This window comes from Primulina tabacum, chromosome 1, assembly GCF_025594145.1.
Source record: "Primulina tabacum isolate GXHZ01 chromosome 1, ASM2559414v2, whole genome shotgun sequence".
Taxonomy (NCBI): Eukaryota; Viridiplantae; Streptophyta; class Magnoliopsida; order Lamiales; family Gesneriaceae; genus Primulina; species Primulina tabacum.
Genome location: NC_134550.1, coordinates 25,989,613 through 26,008,735, shown reverse-complemented (window position 1 = coordinate 26,008,735; position 19,123 = coordinate 25,989,613). Strand labels below are relative to the sequence as shown.

Genomic DNA, 19,123 nt, shown 5'->3' with positions numbered 1-19,123 from the left:
TATAAATATTTAAATTAAATTAAACATGTTGAATGCATCATTCAATCTATTTAAATCATTTAAATTAATTTAATCATTAAATTATGCATGTAGTTCACTTGTACTTGTTTTTTAGCACTACAGTGACAGTTGAATTAGAGGCGTCTAAGATTTATAAAAATAATTATCCAAATAATGACGATATTCTTGGTTTAACCAAAAATCAATAAATCAAAATCGAATCCGAATCGATACAGATTTTGATGATAAAAAATCTAACCATTCTCATAAAGATTAAAAAACGAAATCCTTCTTAGTGAAGAAAAACACCAAAAAAAAAAAAAAAAAAAACACCAAACAAAAGCTACGTAGATAACACCATAGCTGCATGCATGCTTATCAAGTGTCACTTATTTGCAACAAAAATTCAAATTTATGCAAGCCCCCCACAATACACATGTCCAACTATCCTCCATGACCGGTTGCTTTTTCCACCAAATGGTAAATATTATTCAAAAGGACAAGCCAGAGGTGGTGACTGATGATGTGAAAATTTTAATTTTAATTTTTTTTAAAAAAATTTATGCTTAATTTTTATATAAAGGAAAATCCCATTTAATACAAAATTCACATTCATTTCTTTTGCCCAAAATTTTGTTTTTTTTAATGATTACTATAATCATGTTATTGTAATATGATTAATCAGATTTTTAGAGGTTTATAAATATAATGAACCAAATTACGAAGATATTATTGGTTTAACACAAAAATCGAATCGATACATATTTTATATAATTTTTTTTAACAAAATAATAAAAAAATTTAAAAATATATCAATTATAGGTCCAGGTAGGATTCAAAATAAAATCCTTCTTATTGAGGAAAAGTATCCAAAAAATAAAGAAAATCACCAAAAAGCACCAAACGAAATAAAGAGAGATTTGAATAATACAGTCACTTTCAACGCCTTTTCGAAAGATGCCTGCAATTATCCGTAGTACCTTTCCCTTACAAACTTGTACTCTTGAACGCCGGTAAACTCATATACTGCGTGCCCCGTCCCCACTGTCATCCCATCAGCATACCCAACCTCTTTTTTTCCCCCTATTCTAGAGAGAGAGAGAGAGAGAGAGAGAGAGACCATTTTCTCTCTCTATTAAGAGGGCTTTTGCAGATCAATTTTGCTGGGGTTTATTCATTGGAATTCTTTTGCTCAATTGGTTTTCATTTCTTTCTTTTATTTTTTCTAGTGATTTTTGAGGTTTATTTATGTAATTGGGGAATGGAGTTTGTGGGAAGAAGGGTGAAGAAGGCGTTTGAAGGGCACGGTACATTTTTCGGGGTGGTTCAATCATACCAACCCAACACCGGTTTTTTCAGGATCGTATACGAAGATGGAGATTCCGAGGAATTGGAGTTTTCGGAGGTGGCTCTGCTTTTGGTGCCACTGGAGCCGTTGCCGCAGCCTTCACCTCAGCAGCTGGAGTCCTCCGCCAGAAAGCGTGGGCGCAAGCCAAAGAAGCGCCGGATCACTGACACAGGTAAAAGTGATGATAATTCAGTAATTAATGGTGATGTTTGTGGTGATTTGGGAAGTAGATGTGGCGGTTCCAGTAAATTGATCTTGAATTTAAATGAAGGTTTGGATCTTAATGGTGGAGGGCTCAGTTGTTTAAACAACGATGATCATGGGCGTAATGAGGTTGGCGAGGGGGCTAAGCTGCATGGCTTGGATTTGAATGCGGGGTTGGATACGGAGTTGGATGTTGGGATAGATATTAATGAAGAGTTTATCAAGGAGAATTCAGGGGCAAATATAGGACTTATCGATTTAAATTTAGATGTAAATGATGATTTTGAGAATTTGTCTACTGAAAGAGAGGGTGAATTATTTGACTTGAATTTGCAATTAGTGGAGGATGATGGTAGTAATTTGGATGATTACGTGGGGAATACTAGAGCACATGAAACGGTGTGTACTGAAAGAGATGCACAGATGAGGAAAGAGTTGGTGGAAAATGCCATTATGGGAGTTTCGGAGAATGGGGATGGGGACATGGGGAATGTTGATTTATGCAAGGAACAAGAAGAAGAGAACTTGTTGAAGGCTAATGGGGTTGATAATGTAAATGCAGCAGCCGGAAGTTTACAAAGGAAGAAAAGGGGCAGGAAGAGAAAGGATGCTTCAAATAATAAAATCGAAGTGGCTACACCTGAAATTGTAGAAGTGGATGGTGAAACTGGAATTTTAATCTCAGAGCTGGAAAATAGAGAACAAACTCCGTTAAATGGTTGTCATTCAATTGACTGTGATAATGGAAATTCAGTTATATCTTCAAGAGGGAGAAGAGGTAGAAAAAGAAAAGAGTTATCAGATAATAATATAACCTTGCCTACATCAGAGATGGGTTTGAGGAGGAGTAGTCGTAGAGCTAAAAGGGATGCACTTTTTGATCAGGATCATGTTTTTAATACGTTAGGGTTGGATGGAAACAATTTTCAGTTATCATCTCCAGCCGCTAGCTTCGTGTTTGAAGAAAAAATCATGGTGTCAGGTCCTGAAAGTTGCAGGGGTCACATTCTGCCACCTAAGGTGGAGTTGCCGGTGCCTTCTTGCAACCTGGATTTCAGTGGAGTTTCTGTATTTGATTTTCTGTCTGTTTACGCATTTTTGAGATCTTTTAGTACTTTGTTGTTTCTAAGCCCCTTTGAACTGGATGGTTTTGTGGCATCAGTTAAATCTAATGATTCAACATTGTTGTTTGATTCTATTCATGTTTCCCTTTTGAAAACATTACGGAAGCATTTGGAGGCTCTTTCTGATGAAGGTTCTGTGTCTGCATCCAAATGTCTCAGGTACTGAATTTACTCGAACTTGAAAAAGTGAACAATTTTCCCGGTTGATTGTTATTTAAGCTATTTAATTGTATATGTAGGTCTCTTAATTGGGATTTTCTCGACTTGATTACGTGGCCCATATTTGTGGTTGAGTATCTGTTATTGCACAGTCCTGGTTATATACCTGGTCTAGATCTTTGTAATTTGAAGCTTTGTCAGAGGGATTACTACAAACTTCCTGTGTCAGCAAAGGTTGAGATGATGCGGAATCTTTGTGATGATGTAATTGAAGTGGAGGCCTTTAGATCAGAGATAAACAGAAGGACTTTGGTGACAGAGCAGCACATGGATTTTGACCGGAATACTAAATCAGAGAGTTCAAGAAAAAGAAAGTCTACGATGGATGTTGCTAGCACTTCTTGCATAACAGAAGAGGATGCTAATGAGCCTGCTGATTGGAACAGTGATGAATGCTACCTTTGTAAGATGGATGGGAACTTAATATGCTGTGATGGATGCCCTGCAGCATTTCATCCCAGATGTGTAGGTGTTGTTAGCAGCCTCTTGCCGGAGGGCGACTGGTATTGCCCTGAATGTGCTATTGACAAAGATAAGCCTTGGATGAAAGTGGAGAAGTCAATTCGTGGAGCAGAAATGTTGGGAATGGATCCTTATGGACGACAATATTATAGCAGCTGTGGTTACCTTTTGGTGTAAGTTCCTCTAAACAAAGTCCACTAAGAAGATTATTTTAACATTTTTTTGGGTGAATACATGATCAGTAATATAAACCAGTAAAAGTAGTCTGACTAAGTTTTATGCCTAAGGCATGTAAATATCTTAGTTAATAATTTTTTTGCTGCGAAAAGTGCATGTCATTGGAAAAGAAACACAACATGCAGAAGGTAAATCTTATCCTAACTACGCACAATTGACGATGGGGTGTTGATTCTGGACAATAGTATGGATTGCATGAGCACTCTTAATACCATTTGTTAGCCGTTTATATTCTTTGTTTATGCATGTCTACTACACACTAGAGGTGGTAGAAGATCCCATTTTCCCAACCCCTTATTAGGGACTCGGGCCTGAATAATAATGATGATGATATGAGTAGGTTTGGTGAAAAATACATTGATCCTTGCTGCACATGATATAAATTTTTAATTTCGAGCCAATAAACTATATTTTTAAACCTTTTGATTTATAGAGTTGTAGCCTGAGCAAGTATGAGTGATTTGATTTTTCCTGCGATTTGGTTATTTCATGGCGGGAGGTTCCTAGGTAGGTTGTTCAAGGAAAGCTTACATGGAGGGACAACATTTCTTCTTTCTGCCTTTATGTGAACCATATCATTTATTGGGTTGAAAATTCCTTTTTTAGCTAGTAGATCCAGTGTATTTTGAATTTCTCAATCCTGAAGTCACCAATGCATTGCAGGGAGACATGTTATATCTTTGCAATATGACTTAATAATTCGATAAAGTTCATCTCATTTCTGCTTAATTTTTGTCAGTTCCTCCTTTGTGCTTGTTCTGGGAGGGACAACATTTCTCCTTTGTGCCTTTTTGTGAACCATGTCGTTTATTGGGTTGAAAATTCCTTTTTTTAGCTAGTAGATCCAGTGTATTTTGAATTTGTCAATCCTGAAGTCACCAATGCATTGCAGGCAGACATGTTATATCTTTGCAATACGACTTAATTATTTAACCAAGTTCATATCATTTCTGCTTAATTTTTGTCAGTCCCTCCTTTGTGCTTGTTCTGGTTACCTGTTCTTTGAAGGTGATGATTAGTCCTTGTTGTTAAGCGCCTACTGGTCCTCTCAAATTGAAGGCGATTAACCATAGTGGTTTAGGACCTTATACCTTGAACTGTAACTTTATTTTCAGGCTTTCCAAGGACATGTAGCAGACATATTTGGTACATCAATTCACATCTCGTAAACATTTTTCATCTTCAGAAATGAAATCAAACATCAGTACCTAAATTTATTTTCTTTCCTAAAGCAGCCTCATTTACATTCTATTTTTACATATTCTAATATAAGCAATCACTTTAAATTTGTCTTTACTTCGTTTCCTTGTGGCTTTTAATTTTTTTAACCCAATGTACTATACTTTATTAGTTTATCCAATCAACACACCATTGGAAAAAATATGTATCTTGTAGTGTCGTCGCTAACCAAAAACATTTCTGAACAATATGATATCTGTAATAAAAAATCTCTTTTTAAGGAAACACGTACATCACCTTCTTCGGTACAATCCCCAAAATCCATGTATCGAGAAACATAAAAGAAGACCGAACACGGACAAATACTTTGTCAGATATCTCATAATCACTGAAAGCACGTAAGGTGTGCGTACACACTCAAGGTGCAGTGAGACTCTACCTTTGGGACTAAACAAAAGCTTAACACTTCAATGAAGTTTACGTCTTAATAATGAAGCACAAATATTGGTGTGCTTTAAAGATTGAGAGGTTTTTTTTTTAACGCTGAATCAAAACATTCATGTTTATCTTCGATTTTTGAAGTGTCAAGTTTTTGATTTCCCAGTTTGTTTGTTAAATAGTGGTAGTAAATATCAACAAAATTGTCGTTCCCTATGTAATTTTTTGGTGGTTCAGCTAAAGTAGTTTTATAGTCATAAAAAATCAGGGGTGTATATCACTTTGGAATGAGTTTTAGTTTCACAAGAAACCTTGGTTTTGGTTTATGTATTTTTATAAACCAAACCATATTTTATAAAATAGAAACCAAACCGTAGAAGACCAGGAATAACCCATAATTTAAGCAGATTTTGATTTTGGTTTGAATGGGAAATTAGGAGTATCAAACTGCAAATCTAAGTGCAGTCGAAAACCTAGCCAAAACTCGTGTATCGTCAATTTAGTATTCTTCCCGATTTTGAATAGATTGTTGTAGTTTTTCAGATTATTATGTACACGCCTATTTAGGTCAACATTGTCGTCACTTAACTTGTCATATAAGGTTGGCTTTTTCTCTTCAACATGATGCGACCATGTGATTTGTTCGATTTTAAATTTTTAAATAGTAAAGTTAGTCCCTATCTTGAAGTTGATATTAAAATCTATGAATGATGCTAAACAAAACGATATTTACAAATTGTATTTGGAGCATGGTCAATAGCGATAGGCACAATAAAGTGTGGCCATAGATTGGAAACTAAATGTTCGGCGGATGATCATGCCTAGCACGAGGTGCCTTTAGAAATAGGAAATTACATCCTAGTTTGTAATCATAATAATCTAGGACACTATATTCCATAATTTAGATTATTTATAAAATTGTCATCTATGGTCTAAATGTAACATAAAAATTATTGAACAAAAGTATAAGATCAAACGTTTTTCATTTTACCAAAAGTTATATACTGAGGATAATGGTGCAACTTAGATATTTTAAATCATACAACCACCTAAGCATTACGTGTTGATCACTTTCCTAGCAGGAACAATCATTGCACCATAACAATATCTCTCGCAATAATTGTACTCATTGCAATAATATAATCCATAAGAATCGAAAACGTGACTTGGGATATTTTTCACTTTACTAAAAGTTATAGCGAGTGGTAACAGTGTAAATCAAATCTTTGAAACTATATAACAGTTCAAACGCAACATGTTGACCGCTCCTAAAAAGGCAATTGTTGCACTCCAACAAACAATACATTAGCACTCTTTAGTTAATGAACGACAATGTTACATTTCATCTTAGATTCACAGTCCCTAGGCTTAATGTGCACTTAAAGTGTGACTTGACCTTTTGAGCTGTGCATTAGCCGTGAGAAGAGGCATCCACTTTTCCAGTAATGATCATGCCTTAGCTCGCTCCTAGGAAGAAGAGTTGAGCCTCACATTCGGTTGAGTGTAGGCATATGCATTATGAGGTAACTATGATTTTAAGCCGAGCCTATTTTACTGATTCTGATAAAGTATGTTAGAAGATTTAACTCGATTCTCTTGTTTTTTGTCCTTATTTTCTTCGAACTTTTTGTGGACGTTTGATAGAACTTTTGGAGTGCTTTATAACTTGTTGGAACATAAACAACATGTGCATATTATCTTATTTGTAATAATTGTTATAGTTTCATTTTTCTTAGTTAATACGTTTCCAGAAAGTATGACATGCTTTTGTAATATTTATTTCCTTGCGGGGCAATTTATTACATATTTCCAAGATTATGATTATATTGTAATCCTAATTATAACTACAGTATATTTATTGTACTTTTGGATTTGAATGTATTTTAACCTCTACATCTTTTTCTTGCAGACTAGAGTCATCCAATGATCAATATTCATTTTGTTTTTACGATAAAGATGACTTGCCGCCCCTTATTGAAGCACTAGAGTCACCACCTTTTCTCTATGACACGATTATTAATTCTATCTGTAAGCAATGGAATATAGTTCGTGAAGTTGATGGGACCAGAAATAATTTGGACATTCGGTCCTACTCTATAAAGTCAGCTTTTCCTAACAAAAGACAACTGCTTGATATACATCCAACAACCTTAGAAACACAAAACAAGTACAAAGTTGATGCTGAGAAAAAGTCTGATGAAAAGTCTATTGTAACTACCTATTTCAGTGATATAGATCTTGAAATTGCAGAGCGAGATAATGTGGTTCAGGGGACTGAGAACCATACTGTGAAGGTGGAAAATAGATTGGAAAGTTCTGAAGGATCAGCTGAAGTCTCTCAATCATTCATAATTGATGTGACAAAAGGTGGGTTGGATTGTTCACGTATCTGCACCGAGATATCGCCGGAGTCTCAGATTCCAGGGAATCTGGCAAATGCTGGAGATCATTTTACAATATCTCCTACCTTGGTAACTAGACAAAGGAAGAATCCAAATTCTGCAAAATATGGCAATGCACAACCATCCATAAATAAAAGAGAAATAATTTCCCAAGTGCATCCGTGGAGAAAATATGTCAACTGTTATGAATTTGCTCGAACAGCATCATCTGTATTCGAAGAGTTGATATGTAAATCATCAGATGCGACTAGTGCCCCGAAATCAGCGGAAGGAATTATAGCAGGGCAACTGAAGATTGTTTCAAATAGATCTGCTGAATTTTATTGGTCAAATATTCATAATTCTGTTGTGAGCTCTATGAAAGAAAAATGCGGGTGGTGCTTCTATTGCAAAGTTCCTGAAGAAGAAATGGATTGCTTATTCATTATGAATGACAGTTTTCCAGCTGTAGAAAGTTTTAAAAGTGAGGCATTCGGTATTCAGTCAGGAAATGATAGGAAAAACCATCTTGTCGATATCATGTGCCATATCATATGCATGGAAGATCATTTGCATGGTCTGCTGTTGGGCCCTTGGTTAAATCCACATTATTCCGTGCTATGGCGCGAATGTGTTCTTGGGGTGACCAACATTACTTTACTGAAAAATTTGTTGCTCAAGGTACACATATTTCTTCCCTTAAATGTATGTATCCTGATACATTCGACTTATCTCTCTAATCAAGAAGACGCCGTGCAAAAAATATAAATTTTTTGTAAATGTTTTAGCCACGTGATGCAATTCATTGATCACCATGTCTGAATGAATAACCCATGGATCTGGATTACTATGTCAGGTCATATGTATCACAGAGAAGAATCCTCGCAGATATTTAACAGATTTGTTTATTATAGTATCTTATGGAGTTGGTTCACCAGAACTGGAAAATATTTATGTCATGAGTAGTATGAATCTTTGACAAGAAATCATCAAATCTCCTGTTTATAGTGGAATTCAGTTGCATCCTACAAGTAGAAATCTATTTTTTTTTTTAAATATTCTATTGGCCTCTGTAAGGGGCAATTTTTTAGAAGACCCCACTATGTGTTTTCTTTTAAAAGTAGCCCTCTCTGTTGTATTTCAATATATAGTGGAAGACTATTTTTGAAAACAAAACACACATGGGTCCACTGACTAGAATTTCCTCTTTCCTCTCCATTTCTTTCTCTATCTTCGTATAATAGAAGGAAAATGATTTTAGATGTCGTGATGAATAAAAGTCTCCAGGGTTTCATGTATTTGCATTGAAACTTCTGTCTTTTATTTTTTCTTATTTGTGTTGTTCTAGTTATCAAATTATCTGACTTGTGCTATCAGGTAGAGGCAAATTTGAATCATTTAGCACTCTCTGCGGGATGGCGACAAAATGTTGATACTGTTGCAACAATGGGTTCTGCATCCCATATTGTGATGAGCTCATCCAGAGTTTCTTCAAAACATGGAATCAGAAGAAAAAGAGCCAAGAGTTCTGAGCCACAGATTACCCCATCTTCGAATGCCATGGCTGGGCTAACCTTATTATGGTGGAGGGGTGGAAGGGGTTCACGTGGGCTTTTCAATTGGAAGGTTTTGCCTCACTCTCTCGTTTCCAAAGCCTCTCGACAAGGTACAAACATTCGTGACAAAACGGGCAAACCTTCCAAATTTTAGTTGTCTTACTGCACTTTAAAATTAAATGTTTCAGGTGGATGCAAGAAGATAACAGGCATTCTATATCCTGAAGTTGGAGAATATGCCAAGAGGACTAAATGTGATGCCTGGCGAGCCGCTGTTGAGACATCAAGAAGTGTGGAGCAACTTGCTTTTCAGGTAAATCTCTCATTCTCTGTTTTCCAATTCAAATAGGCTTGTTACATACTTTTTCATCCAGCCAAAGGACAACTACATATTGATTGCTAAGGTTCCTCTAGAAACAGGTTTTCCTTGAGATTAATTTTTTCCTCACTAAGCTGCTTTGCGTTAAAGATCACACTTGTGATAGTCATAGTTTTCAGCTTGTGGTCGGCATAGGGGAAGTGTACTATGATCAGCTATTGCTTATAGAAGAAGGAAAGGGGAGATGGGAGTGGAAAGTATCTTTGGCAAATTTATTATCATATAATGAAAGGAAATGTTCACGAATATCATTTTCAGGTTAGAGAACTTGATGCAAACATCAGATGGGATGACATTGGCCAAAATAACCTTCTCTCAAAAATGGACAAGGAATCCAAAAAATCTGCCAGATCATTTAAAAAGGTTATTATTCGCAGGAAATGCTTTGAGGGAACAGTTGTCAGGTATCTTTTAGATTTTGGCAAAAGAAGATTTATCCCTGAGATTGTTGTGAGACATGGAACCATGATTGAAGATTCATCAAGTGAAAGGAAGAAATATTGGTTGGAAGAGTCACATATACCATTATACCTTTTGAAAAATTTTGAGGAGAAGCGAATTTCCCGTAAATCCAATAAGATGAGTTATGCAAAACTTCGTGAGAGCAGTAGAATAATGAGGAAGCCATTGGAGGAAAGGGGATTTTCATACCTTTTCTCTAGAGCAGAGAGATTGGACAATTATCAGTGTCAGCACTGTAACAAAGATGTCCTTATCAGGTTTGTGTGACTTCTATTATATATTCATAGTCTGAATGAGAACATGCAATCTTGTCATTACTGTTGTAAGGAGATCCGAGAGCAAAACATGCAACTGTCTTTTGAATTTATGGCCAGATTATTGACTTTGATGTTTCATATTGAGATACACTATTTGCAGTACCTTCATGCAATTGAAAGATCTGAGCAAACATAATTAAATGAGATTCTTTCCTCATAGACTAGCTTTGCCTTTCGTGTCCATTATATCTTTTCCTATGAGATTTGTTTTGCTTGTAAATATCACTTTTGGTTCTGCATTGGCATAACCATATTATTCCTCTTCGTGTGCAGGGAAGTAGTAAGCTGCCAGTATTGCAAAGGTTAATGCTCTTCATCTATTTGTTTCTTCTTGACGACCTATGCATTTGTTTGTGACTGCTAAATGACTGTTGCATTTGCCTTGTTTAATTTGTTAGTCTTGTAATTTTGAAAGCCAATAGTAGAAAACGTTTGTATCCCCAGCGGCCACAGGCACACTTTAAAGCATTGCTGAAGTATCCTAACATAATCTGTGTGATAGATGCAAACAGCAGAAGTATCTGAAAATTAGTGCCCATGCATGTTGAAGTCTGTTTGGAAGAGCCGAGGGATCTGATCCAAAGGTGTTGCCGATCATATATAATAACAATTAGAACTATCTTGGTGCTCGTTAGATATCGATTCTGACATTTGAAGCGGTTATTGGAATAAAGACCAGAGAGATGAAGTCTGAGAATTTATTGCTGTAGTTATATTTGGATTTTTTGATATCAAGGGTCCTATTAATTCAATGATCTTGAACTGAAAATTGCTGTACTGTCGACTTTTTATTTAAACTTCCTGCCCGATCATTCCTTTACATAGCATTAGTCACAGTGCCCGCGGTGGCCAGGAAATGGAAATATTTGATGCGTGTAGTTGACAGAGGTGGCTACTCTGGATGTTGGAGGTGGCTAGGCTGTTTTCAAGGAGAAATGCTTGTATATTGATGTTTTATGCTCTTGAACTAGTTTTGACTTTAGCTGGTAGATAATGTTGCATGTTTGATTCGTTAGGCTGTTCCTTTTTTTCCCCTATGCTCATTTGATAGTTCAATAAATTTTCAGGCTTTTTTCATAAAAGGCATGTTCGAAAATCTTTTGGTTATATCACTGATGATCCTACATATACTTGTCATAAATGCCCGGATGGGGAGTTTGTGAAAAGTGGTGCTACTGAGGGAAAATCTGGATTGTCAAAACCTACCAGTGCTTCCAAACAACTGAAGCTGGTGCAATCAGGGAAAAGGAAAAGGCGGGTGAAAGGAAAACCACAAGTTAAGTCAAAAAGGGCTCCATTGGTCATAACTTTGCGACGTTCTGCTAGGAATGCTGAACGCATGTCAAAGCTGTCATCACAGAAGACTAAGGTGAAAAAAGGCAAGAAGAAAAAAAAGAAAGCTAAATCCCAGAAGGACAATTTGAAGAAGCTGAATAATGGTTGTTGGCAGAAGAAGAGGACACCAGTTAACAGCAGTTACTGGTCGAATGGTCTGCTATTGTCAACAAAACCAGATGATGAAAGATTGACACAGTTCCGGAATAAAATGCTTCTCGTGCTTGCTGGGGAGGTGGCTTCCAACAATGAAAAACCAAAATGCAGTCTTTGCTGTGAATTGGAATATGCGCCAGACCTGGCTTATGTGGCATGCGAAATTTGTGGAGGTAATGATCATTTAACTTTTGGCCTGAAAAACCCATTTGTTTACTTACCTGCACCCAACTTTAATCTATTAACAAATGATTTGTGTTTTAGACAATTGCTCTGTTCAAGTTTCCAATATTGTCAAAGCGGCTAAAACTAGTTATATTTTCGGTCAATGGAGTATAATCCTCTTTCATTTAAGTTTTATATCCTCCCAAGCTGATTTTTCTTTTGCTGATTCCCGCAGTTTGGTTTCATGGAGATGCATTGGATCTCACTGCTGATAAAATTTTGAATCTCATCGGCTTTAAGTGTCACAAGTGTCTTAATAGGACACCTCCTGTCTGCCCCTATAATTTTCTACCTGGAATCAACAGTACTGAACTGATGCGCGAAAATAATGCCGAGATGGGGTGCACAGAGGAAGATTATAAGGATTTGCCCCTCTCGTACAACAGACCCGAAGATTTAAAATTTTGGTCTGATGATGGAGTGAACAATGCGCCATTGAATCTCGTCCTTGAGCAGCAGTCACCTGGGTTGATGCCTGAGTCAGACCAGAAAAAGAAAGACTTGACACTAGATGAGAAGATATTACAGAGCAATGGTTCTGTTGAAGAAAGAAAGCAAGAGGTGTTCAATGCTGTTGAAGCTGAGTCTGCAATTTCCGTTTCCGACCTGGTGGATAAAGAAGCTGAATTTTCACCATTAACAAATAACCCTGTGGAGAATAGTTTGACAAACAATAAACTAGAATCTGTGGCAAGTGAATCTCTATCTAATTCACATGAGTTGTCCCATAAGCAGTCAGGTGATATAGTGTATGTTGGGAGAGGAAAACGTAGATAAGTTAAGCAGCTGATACTTTTCTCTTTTCTAGACAATGTCGTAATACCATAGTTCAAACATTATGTGAAACTTGAAATACTAGCTGAAATTCAGAAGTTCATTGAGATAATTTACATCTGTTTACCGAGAATGAAGAACTAACTTCTGGCTTGTTTTTTTATTTATAAAAGATGCGTCTGATTGTTTGTTATGATTGTTTCTGGCTTTGGTTTTTGTGAGGTAAAAGGGGCTGGTTTTCTTTAAATTTATTGTACTGTGTTTTATCTCATTGTCAATCTTTTTTTGCTTTTTTTGCCTGATTGCCTGGATGTCTTAATTGTTCCTTTATTTCAATTGATATAAAAGGTTAGCAGTCTAGAGGCACTGTTTTAAAATCGTTTGCTGTTTGGTTAGAAAAATGCATCTCGATCTCCTCTGTTAACTTATTGATTAGTACTCAAGCTGCAACTTGATATTTATATTTGGTTAGCTTTGAATTCTTTAGTGATTAATTGACAGTTGATTTTTGAAAAGAGCCGATTCATTCTACTGTTGCGTAGTATTTTTCTCCTTTAGAAGGATGACAAATCCTTTCATTTTGATCCTGAGGAACAGTAAATCCATGCTGTGTATTGTGGCAATACAAGTGATATTGCTCGTCTTTTTAGCACGATCACATTAAAAGTTCTATCATGCATTGCTGCTTGTTTTGTTACAGGTGAATAAACGATTCTATGTTAATTTGTGTTCCTTTTAGCCCTTCACGGTTGTGATATATTCAACCGGAAGCCTTCATCTCAGAATGGGGAGGTTATTATACTTCTCTAGCAAACTAACCAGTTGTGATTAAATGATTCTATGTTATGCCTTCAGTAGTTATTCACTACGTGGACACTTTTCCCGCCTACATCCCATGCTGATTTGCCAGGATCGATGAAGTGTATGCTATGGAATCGTCGGGACCATCAAATCAAATGCTTCAAGTATGCCGGTTGAAGATGGAAATGAACTTCATATTAACCAGGTTCGGAAACCATGAAATTTGGTGTTGCTGGTTGAAGATGGAAATGAACTTCATATTAACCAGGTTCGGAAGCCTTGAAATTTGGTGTGTGCTCAATTAGCTGTGAAGTTTACTTTTCTGTACTACTTGTTGAGGGATGTTGATTTTTTTTTTTATCATATATACATTTGGAGTAAGAGCATATTTACATCTTCGTAAAAATGCAAAATATTACAAAATGCCCTGTGTTTTAAAAAATCCAGCGCATTTAACCCCCCATGTTTTTAGTACTCTAGTACCATATTTGCAAGTGGTTCGATGCCCGAATTTTAAAAACACGGGGTTTTAGATGCAATTGATTTTACACAGATGATGGTTTTTCTCTTTTTCCAATTCTAGCGGGTCACTGATACAATTGCCCGATATGCAGGCAGGCAGGCAGGTCATATATCAGAATTCGAGAAATTGCTTGAAAATTGAATACTGCATTTTGGAGGACAGTGGAGCACATCTGGCTCTCTCGCCTTTTGGCTGTAAAGTATTGAATATATATATATATATATACACACACACACACGTTTCGAGACTGTGTGTGCTCTGCGTTCCCAAGATAGAGGAGTATTAAAGTTCTTGGTTGTAAAGTATAACTTTATATCGACAAATGTAGATCACAAAATACACACAGAAGGAGATTATTCGGAAATATGGGTTTTTTTTTTTAAAATTTGGAAATATGGGTTTTTTTTTTATTATTTGGAAATATGGGATCCTACAATCCTTCTCGGCATAGGAATGCAGTGTGGTAAGATTATGAATACTATGCCATGTGCACTTAATAGTTTGGTGTTTCAACTAGTTTACGAAATTCAAACCGTTTGAAGAGTTCATCATGGTTGTACTTATTTATCAACATTTTCAAATCTTTCTGTCTATCATAGTTTTCCATCTTAATTCGATCTTTTACGTATTGCTTGGTTCGTATTTTGAAATAATAAATTATGTATATATAGATATGATATGTCTATCTATATATATATAGATAATAGAATGATCGCAAAAACTTGTGTGAGACGGTCTCACGGGTCGTATTTTGTGAGATGAATCTTTTATTTGGGTCATCTATGAAAAAATATTATTTTTTATGTTAATAATATTATTTTTTATTGTGAATATTGGTAGGGTTATTTGTATCACAGATAAAGATTTGTGGGATCATCTCATAAGAGATCTATTTTAGAATGATGTATGACTGATAATTTATATTACTTAAGCCAAATGTTGATCGACGGATTGTTATTTCTTGAAATATATGTTAACATAAAATAATCATAAAAATTAATTATTATTTTAAAAGCCATATTTTTTTAAAAGGCAAACTCAATTTCCAAATCGAATATTTTATATTTTTTCTAATAATGATTTTTTCATCAGACGACAATGGAATTTACTTTTTAACATATGTAACGAAGAACAGCAGAGAATTTAAATATGGATGACAAAAATACAGATATCATCCGATGAGTGACGCATGATGCTGTCATACATGTAGAGTCATAGAACAAATTTAGCGAGCAGCTGTAGGTTTTCCTCTGAATCTTTTCAATAATAATTTCTTTGTTGTTACGTTGTTGATATTGCCCCTAGTTTTCTATCTTGGTTATTTGTGATTCCATTTTTTTATGTCACGCCTAGAGATCAGAGTTAGTCGACACCGACGTTGTTTTACAATCACATAATTGAAAACAACAAGCCTCGAATTACAGTATAAACCAAAAATCAGTTTATTACTCATAATCAATCATAGAATTATCTTTATAACTTAGATTCTTAAAATGATAAAAATATACAGAAGCGTTTACAACTTACATTAAATTTAAACTTAAACTGATAATCTTGAAAATCACCAGCCCAAAACTAGTCTGACTCTTCTTCTTTGAGCTGTTCCTCGGGGCTTATCTGAGAAAGGATTGTAAGGGATGAGTGATACGGTCGTCACTCAGCAAGTGAGGGACGTTCGAACACAACATAACAACATGCATAAGTTTCGAAACACATACCATGTACAATGTGACTCATATCACATGCATAACATTAACTAGGCAGTGAGATACCTCTACTTTTCATGGTTTACTGATATTATTCCCTAATTTTTATTCCTCTAAGGGGGCGAGGCCATATAGTGGTTACATCCTCACTGCGTAAGGGTCCTATCATATCTTTGGGATTTCCTCTCATATCCAGTCGAATCTTCACAATGCTTACACACACAACATATGATAATCGTATCAAGAATGAAGTAGAAAAAACTTTGCATTCGACCGAATTTTCAAAAACGAAAAATGGATAACCGAAAAATTAAACTTTAAAACAAGCCCACTTACGTTAGACTAGAAGAAAACGTGAAGAATTCGGAAACCAAAGAAGAATCATGCAACTGACATCTCGAAAACGCAGCAGCACATCTATCAGAAAATCAAATCGCCTTGTAAAATTCCTTGTGCCTTAATGAATCGTTGGATCGGGTTTAAACTTTTACAGTGTGTTCATAAGTACGTCAAATAAATTATGAACGATTGAGATCGAGTTTGGAAGTCTTTTTGATCTGCTTATGGATGACAAACCGTAGGTATGCTGTTCCCGCCTAAAATCTAAGTAGTTTTCTTGCAAAGACTATAAACGAAAACTATACGTTGGATTTGGCTAAAATTTGGATATGTTGTTCAAAACATATGAAAGCATATTTTGAATGGTGTACATCGGATTCTGAGAAATTTGCTCTGCTGGAATGAGGTATGAATTTTCAATGTTTTAAGGGGGTATTTATAGGTGCTGGGTGAGAATCCTGCCATAAATCGATTGATTTGGTTTCCAAACTTTTTGAAATAATCCTACCATGATTCGAGATGCTCCTTCCCTAGATAATAAGATGTCAATTTTCGAAAATATCTTGGCCACCATGTATTAAATTTTCGAATTTGAGCCCCGGACTGGAGGGCTGAACGTAGGCTGCTTTCTCGTACTGGTTCGTGATGTATCTGGACTATATTTCAAATTTGCTAGCTTCCTTGTTGAGAAAGCTGCCATGTATGCAATAATATCTTCTAAATATGTTGATATACATCATAAATTTTAAATTAATGTGTATATTTTGTGCTGAATTTCGAAACTAAAATAATTATTGGCTGAGAACTTTTTTTTAGAATACCATGTATTATTCATTATTTTCAAAATTTCTATTATTTACAATTTCTAAAATAATATCCTATACATCTCTATTAAAATTAAAATTTTACAACTCCCCATAATTTTTGGGTTATCACATCCCTCCCACCTTATTGAAAGTTTCGTCCTTGAAACTTGAGTTTGCTTGGTATCCAAATAAGTAAGGATATTCCTTTCGCATCTTCTCCTCAACTTCCCAAGTTTCTTCTCGCTCCGTGTGGTTAAACCATTGTAATTTGACGTAGGGAATGGTACGTCGTCTAAGAACTGGTTCCTTGGTGTCCACAATTCTGGTGGGGACTTTTTCGTACTTCAGCTCTTCTCCCAGGTTTCTTTCAATTAGGAGTGATATTATTTCCAACACGTAGCTTGGGTTTGGAATGTACTTCCTCAGTTGGGACACATAAAACACGTTGTGGATCCTTGACATATTCGTGAAAATGTTATTCTGTAAGCCAATGTGACTATCCAGAATTTCAAATAGTCCTATGTATCGATGTTTCACTTTTTCAACTTTATTGAATCTAATTATTTCATTAGTGAGACCCTTATATAAGCTTTTTCACCCGATGTTAATTTCATTGGTCTCCTTTTAAGATCAGACTAGCTCTTTTGCCGGTCTTATGCAGCCTTGAGTCTGTCTTTGATGATGACCACTTTTTCATTGTCTCTTGGATTAGTTCTGGCCCAGTTATGGCTGTCTTCTTCTTCTTTTTTCTGCACGGTGGTGATCAAAACGTCCGTCCTTAAGGTGTTCAAAAGGAGTCATTCCAATATTGTCGTGATAACTATTATTGTAAGAGAACTCTATCAGTGGTAGATGTTTATTTCAATTACTACCGAAGTCTATGGCACGTGCCCTTATCAAATCCTCTAGGGTTTGAATCATTCTTTCTGTTTGACCATCATTTTAAGGGTGATAAGCCGTACTAAGAGTAACTTTTGTTCTCATGGCTTTTTGAAAGCTCTACCACAAACGTGACACAAATCTTGGATCTCTATCCGACATTATGATTTCATGCACTTTATGTAGCCACGTAATGTTATCCATGTATAGAGTTTTCAACTTGTCAATATTATAACTCCTTTGGACAACCAGAATTACGCATATTTTTTGTGTTTATCTACGATTATCCGTATCCTGTCGTGTCTCTGTATTGACTTTGGCAATTCTACTAAGAAATCCATGGAAATATATTCTCATTTCCATTATGGAATTCTAACGGTTGCAGTAATTCTCCACGTTGATGATTGACTTTCACTTGTTGGCATACTTGTCACTTGGATATAAACTCGACGACGTCTCTTATCATTCTACTTCGCCAGAAACTTTCTTTCAAATCCCTATACATCCTTGTACTGACAGGATGGATTGGGAATGTTGATTTATGCGCCTCTTACATCACTTCTTATCAAAGATTGTTGATTTCTGGCACAGATAATTGTCCTCTCATCCCTAGATTCCATCTGGATCCACTCGAAAATCTGACGATTTATTTCCTTGGCTTGTTCTTTGAACTTCTCTAGTGTCATGTCTCGACTCTGATTTAACTTGATTGCTTCTCGAAGGAATGGTTGCGCGGAGAGTGATGTTACGTTATCTTACCCATGTTTGACTCAAAGCATCGGCTATCTTATTTTCCTTGCTGTGGTGGTAGCTTATTGTCAAGTCATAGTCCTTGAGTAGTCCTTAAGTAACTCTATCCACCTTCTTTACCTCATTTTTAATTCTTTTTGCATGAACAAATACTTGAGGCTTGGTGGTCTGTGAATATTTCACACTTGGCAACATAAAGATAGTGTCTCCAAATTTTCAAAGAAAAGATCATTGCTGCCAACTCGAGATCGTGAGTATGGTAGTTTTGATCATGCGGCTTTAGTTGACTAGCCTGTCTTCCATGAGTACACCTCTGAGATATTACTTTGATGCTTCGCTTTAGATGGTAAAATCGTTGTCCTCAGTAGATAATACCAACATTGGTGTAGATGCTAGCTTCTCTTTTAATGTCTGAAAGCTCTTTCACATCTTTCTCAGTTGAATTCATAGTTCTTTTGTGCGAGTCTCGTCAGTTATATGACTACTAAAGAGAAGCCCTCGACTAATTTCAGATAATACCTTG

The 19,123-nt window shown here is 35.9% G+C and overlaps 1 protein-coding gene across 2 annotated transcripts; it reads left to right on the top strand.

Moving 5' to 3' along the window:
- Positions 1-996: 996 nt before the first annotated feature.
- Positions 997-12,940, top strand: LOC142543198 (DDT domain-containing protein PTM-like). Of its 2 annotated transcripts, XM_075650302.1 has the most exons (10): positions 997-1,520; positions 1,620-2,835; positions 2,916-3,530; positions 7,121-8,273; positions 8,970-9,258; positions 9,337-9,461; positions 9,786-10,246; positions 10,580-10,608; positions 11,374-11,970; positions 12,198-12,940. In XM_075650302.1, exons 1-10 carry the CDS (start codon positions 1,262-1,264, stop codon positions 12,797-12,799), a joined length of 5,346 nt encoding a protein of 1,781 aa, XP_075506417.1. In that variant the 5' UTR covers positions 997-1,261; the 3' UTR covers positions 12,800-12,940. The 2 variants fall into 2 exon arrangements, with proteins under 2 accessions (XP_075506417.1, XP_075506426.1); XM_075650311.1 differs by having other exon boundaries at positions 1,013-2,835.
- Positions 12,941-19,123: the final 6,183 nt, after the last annotated feature.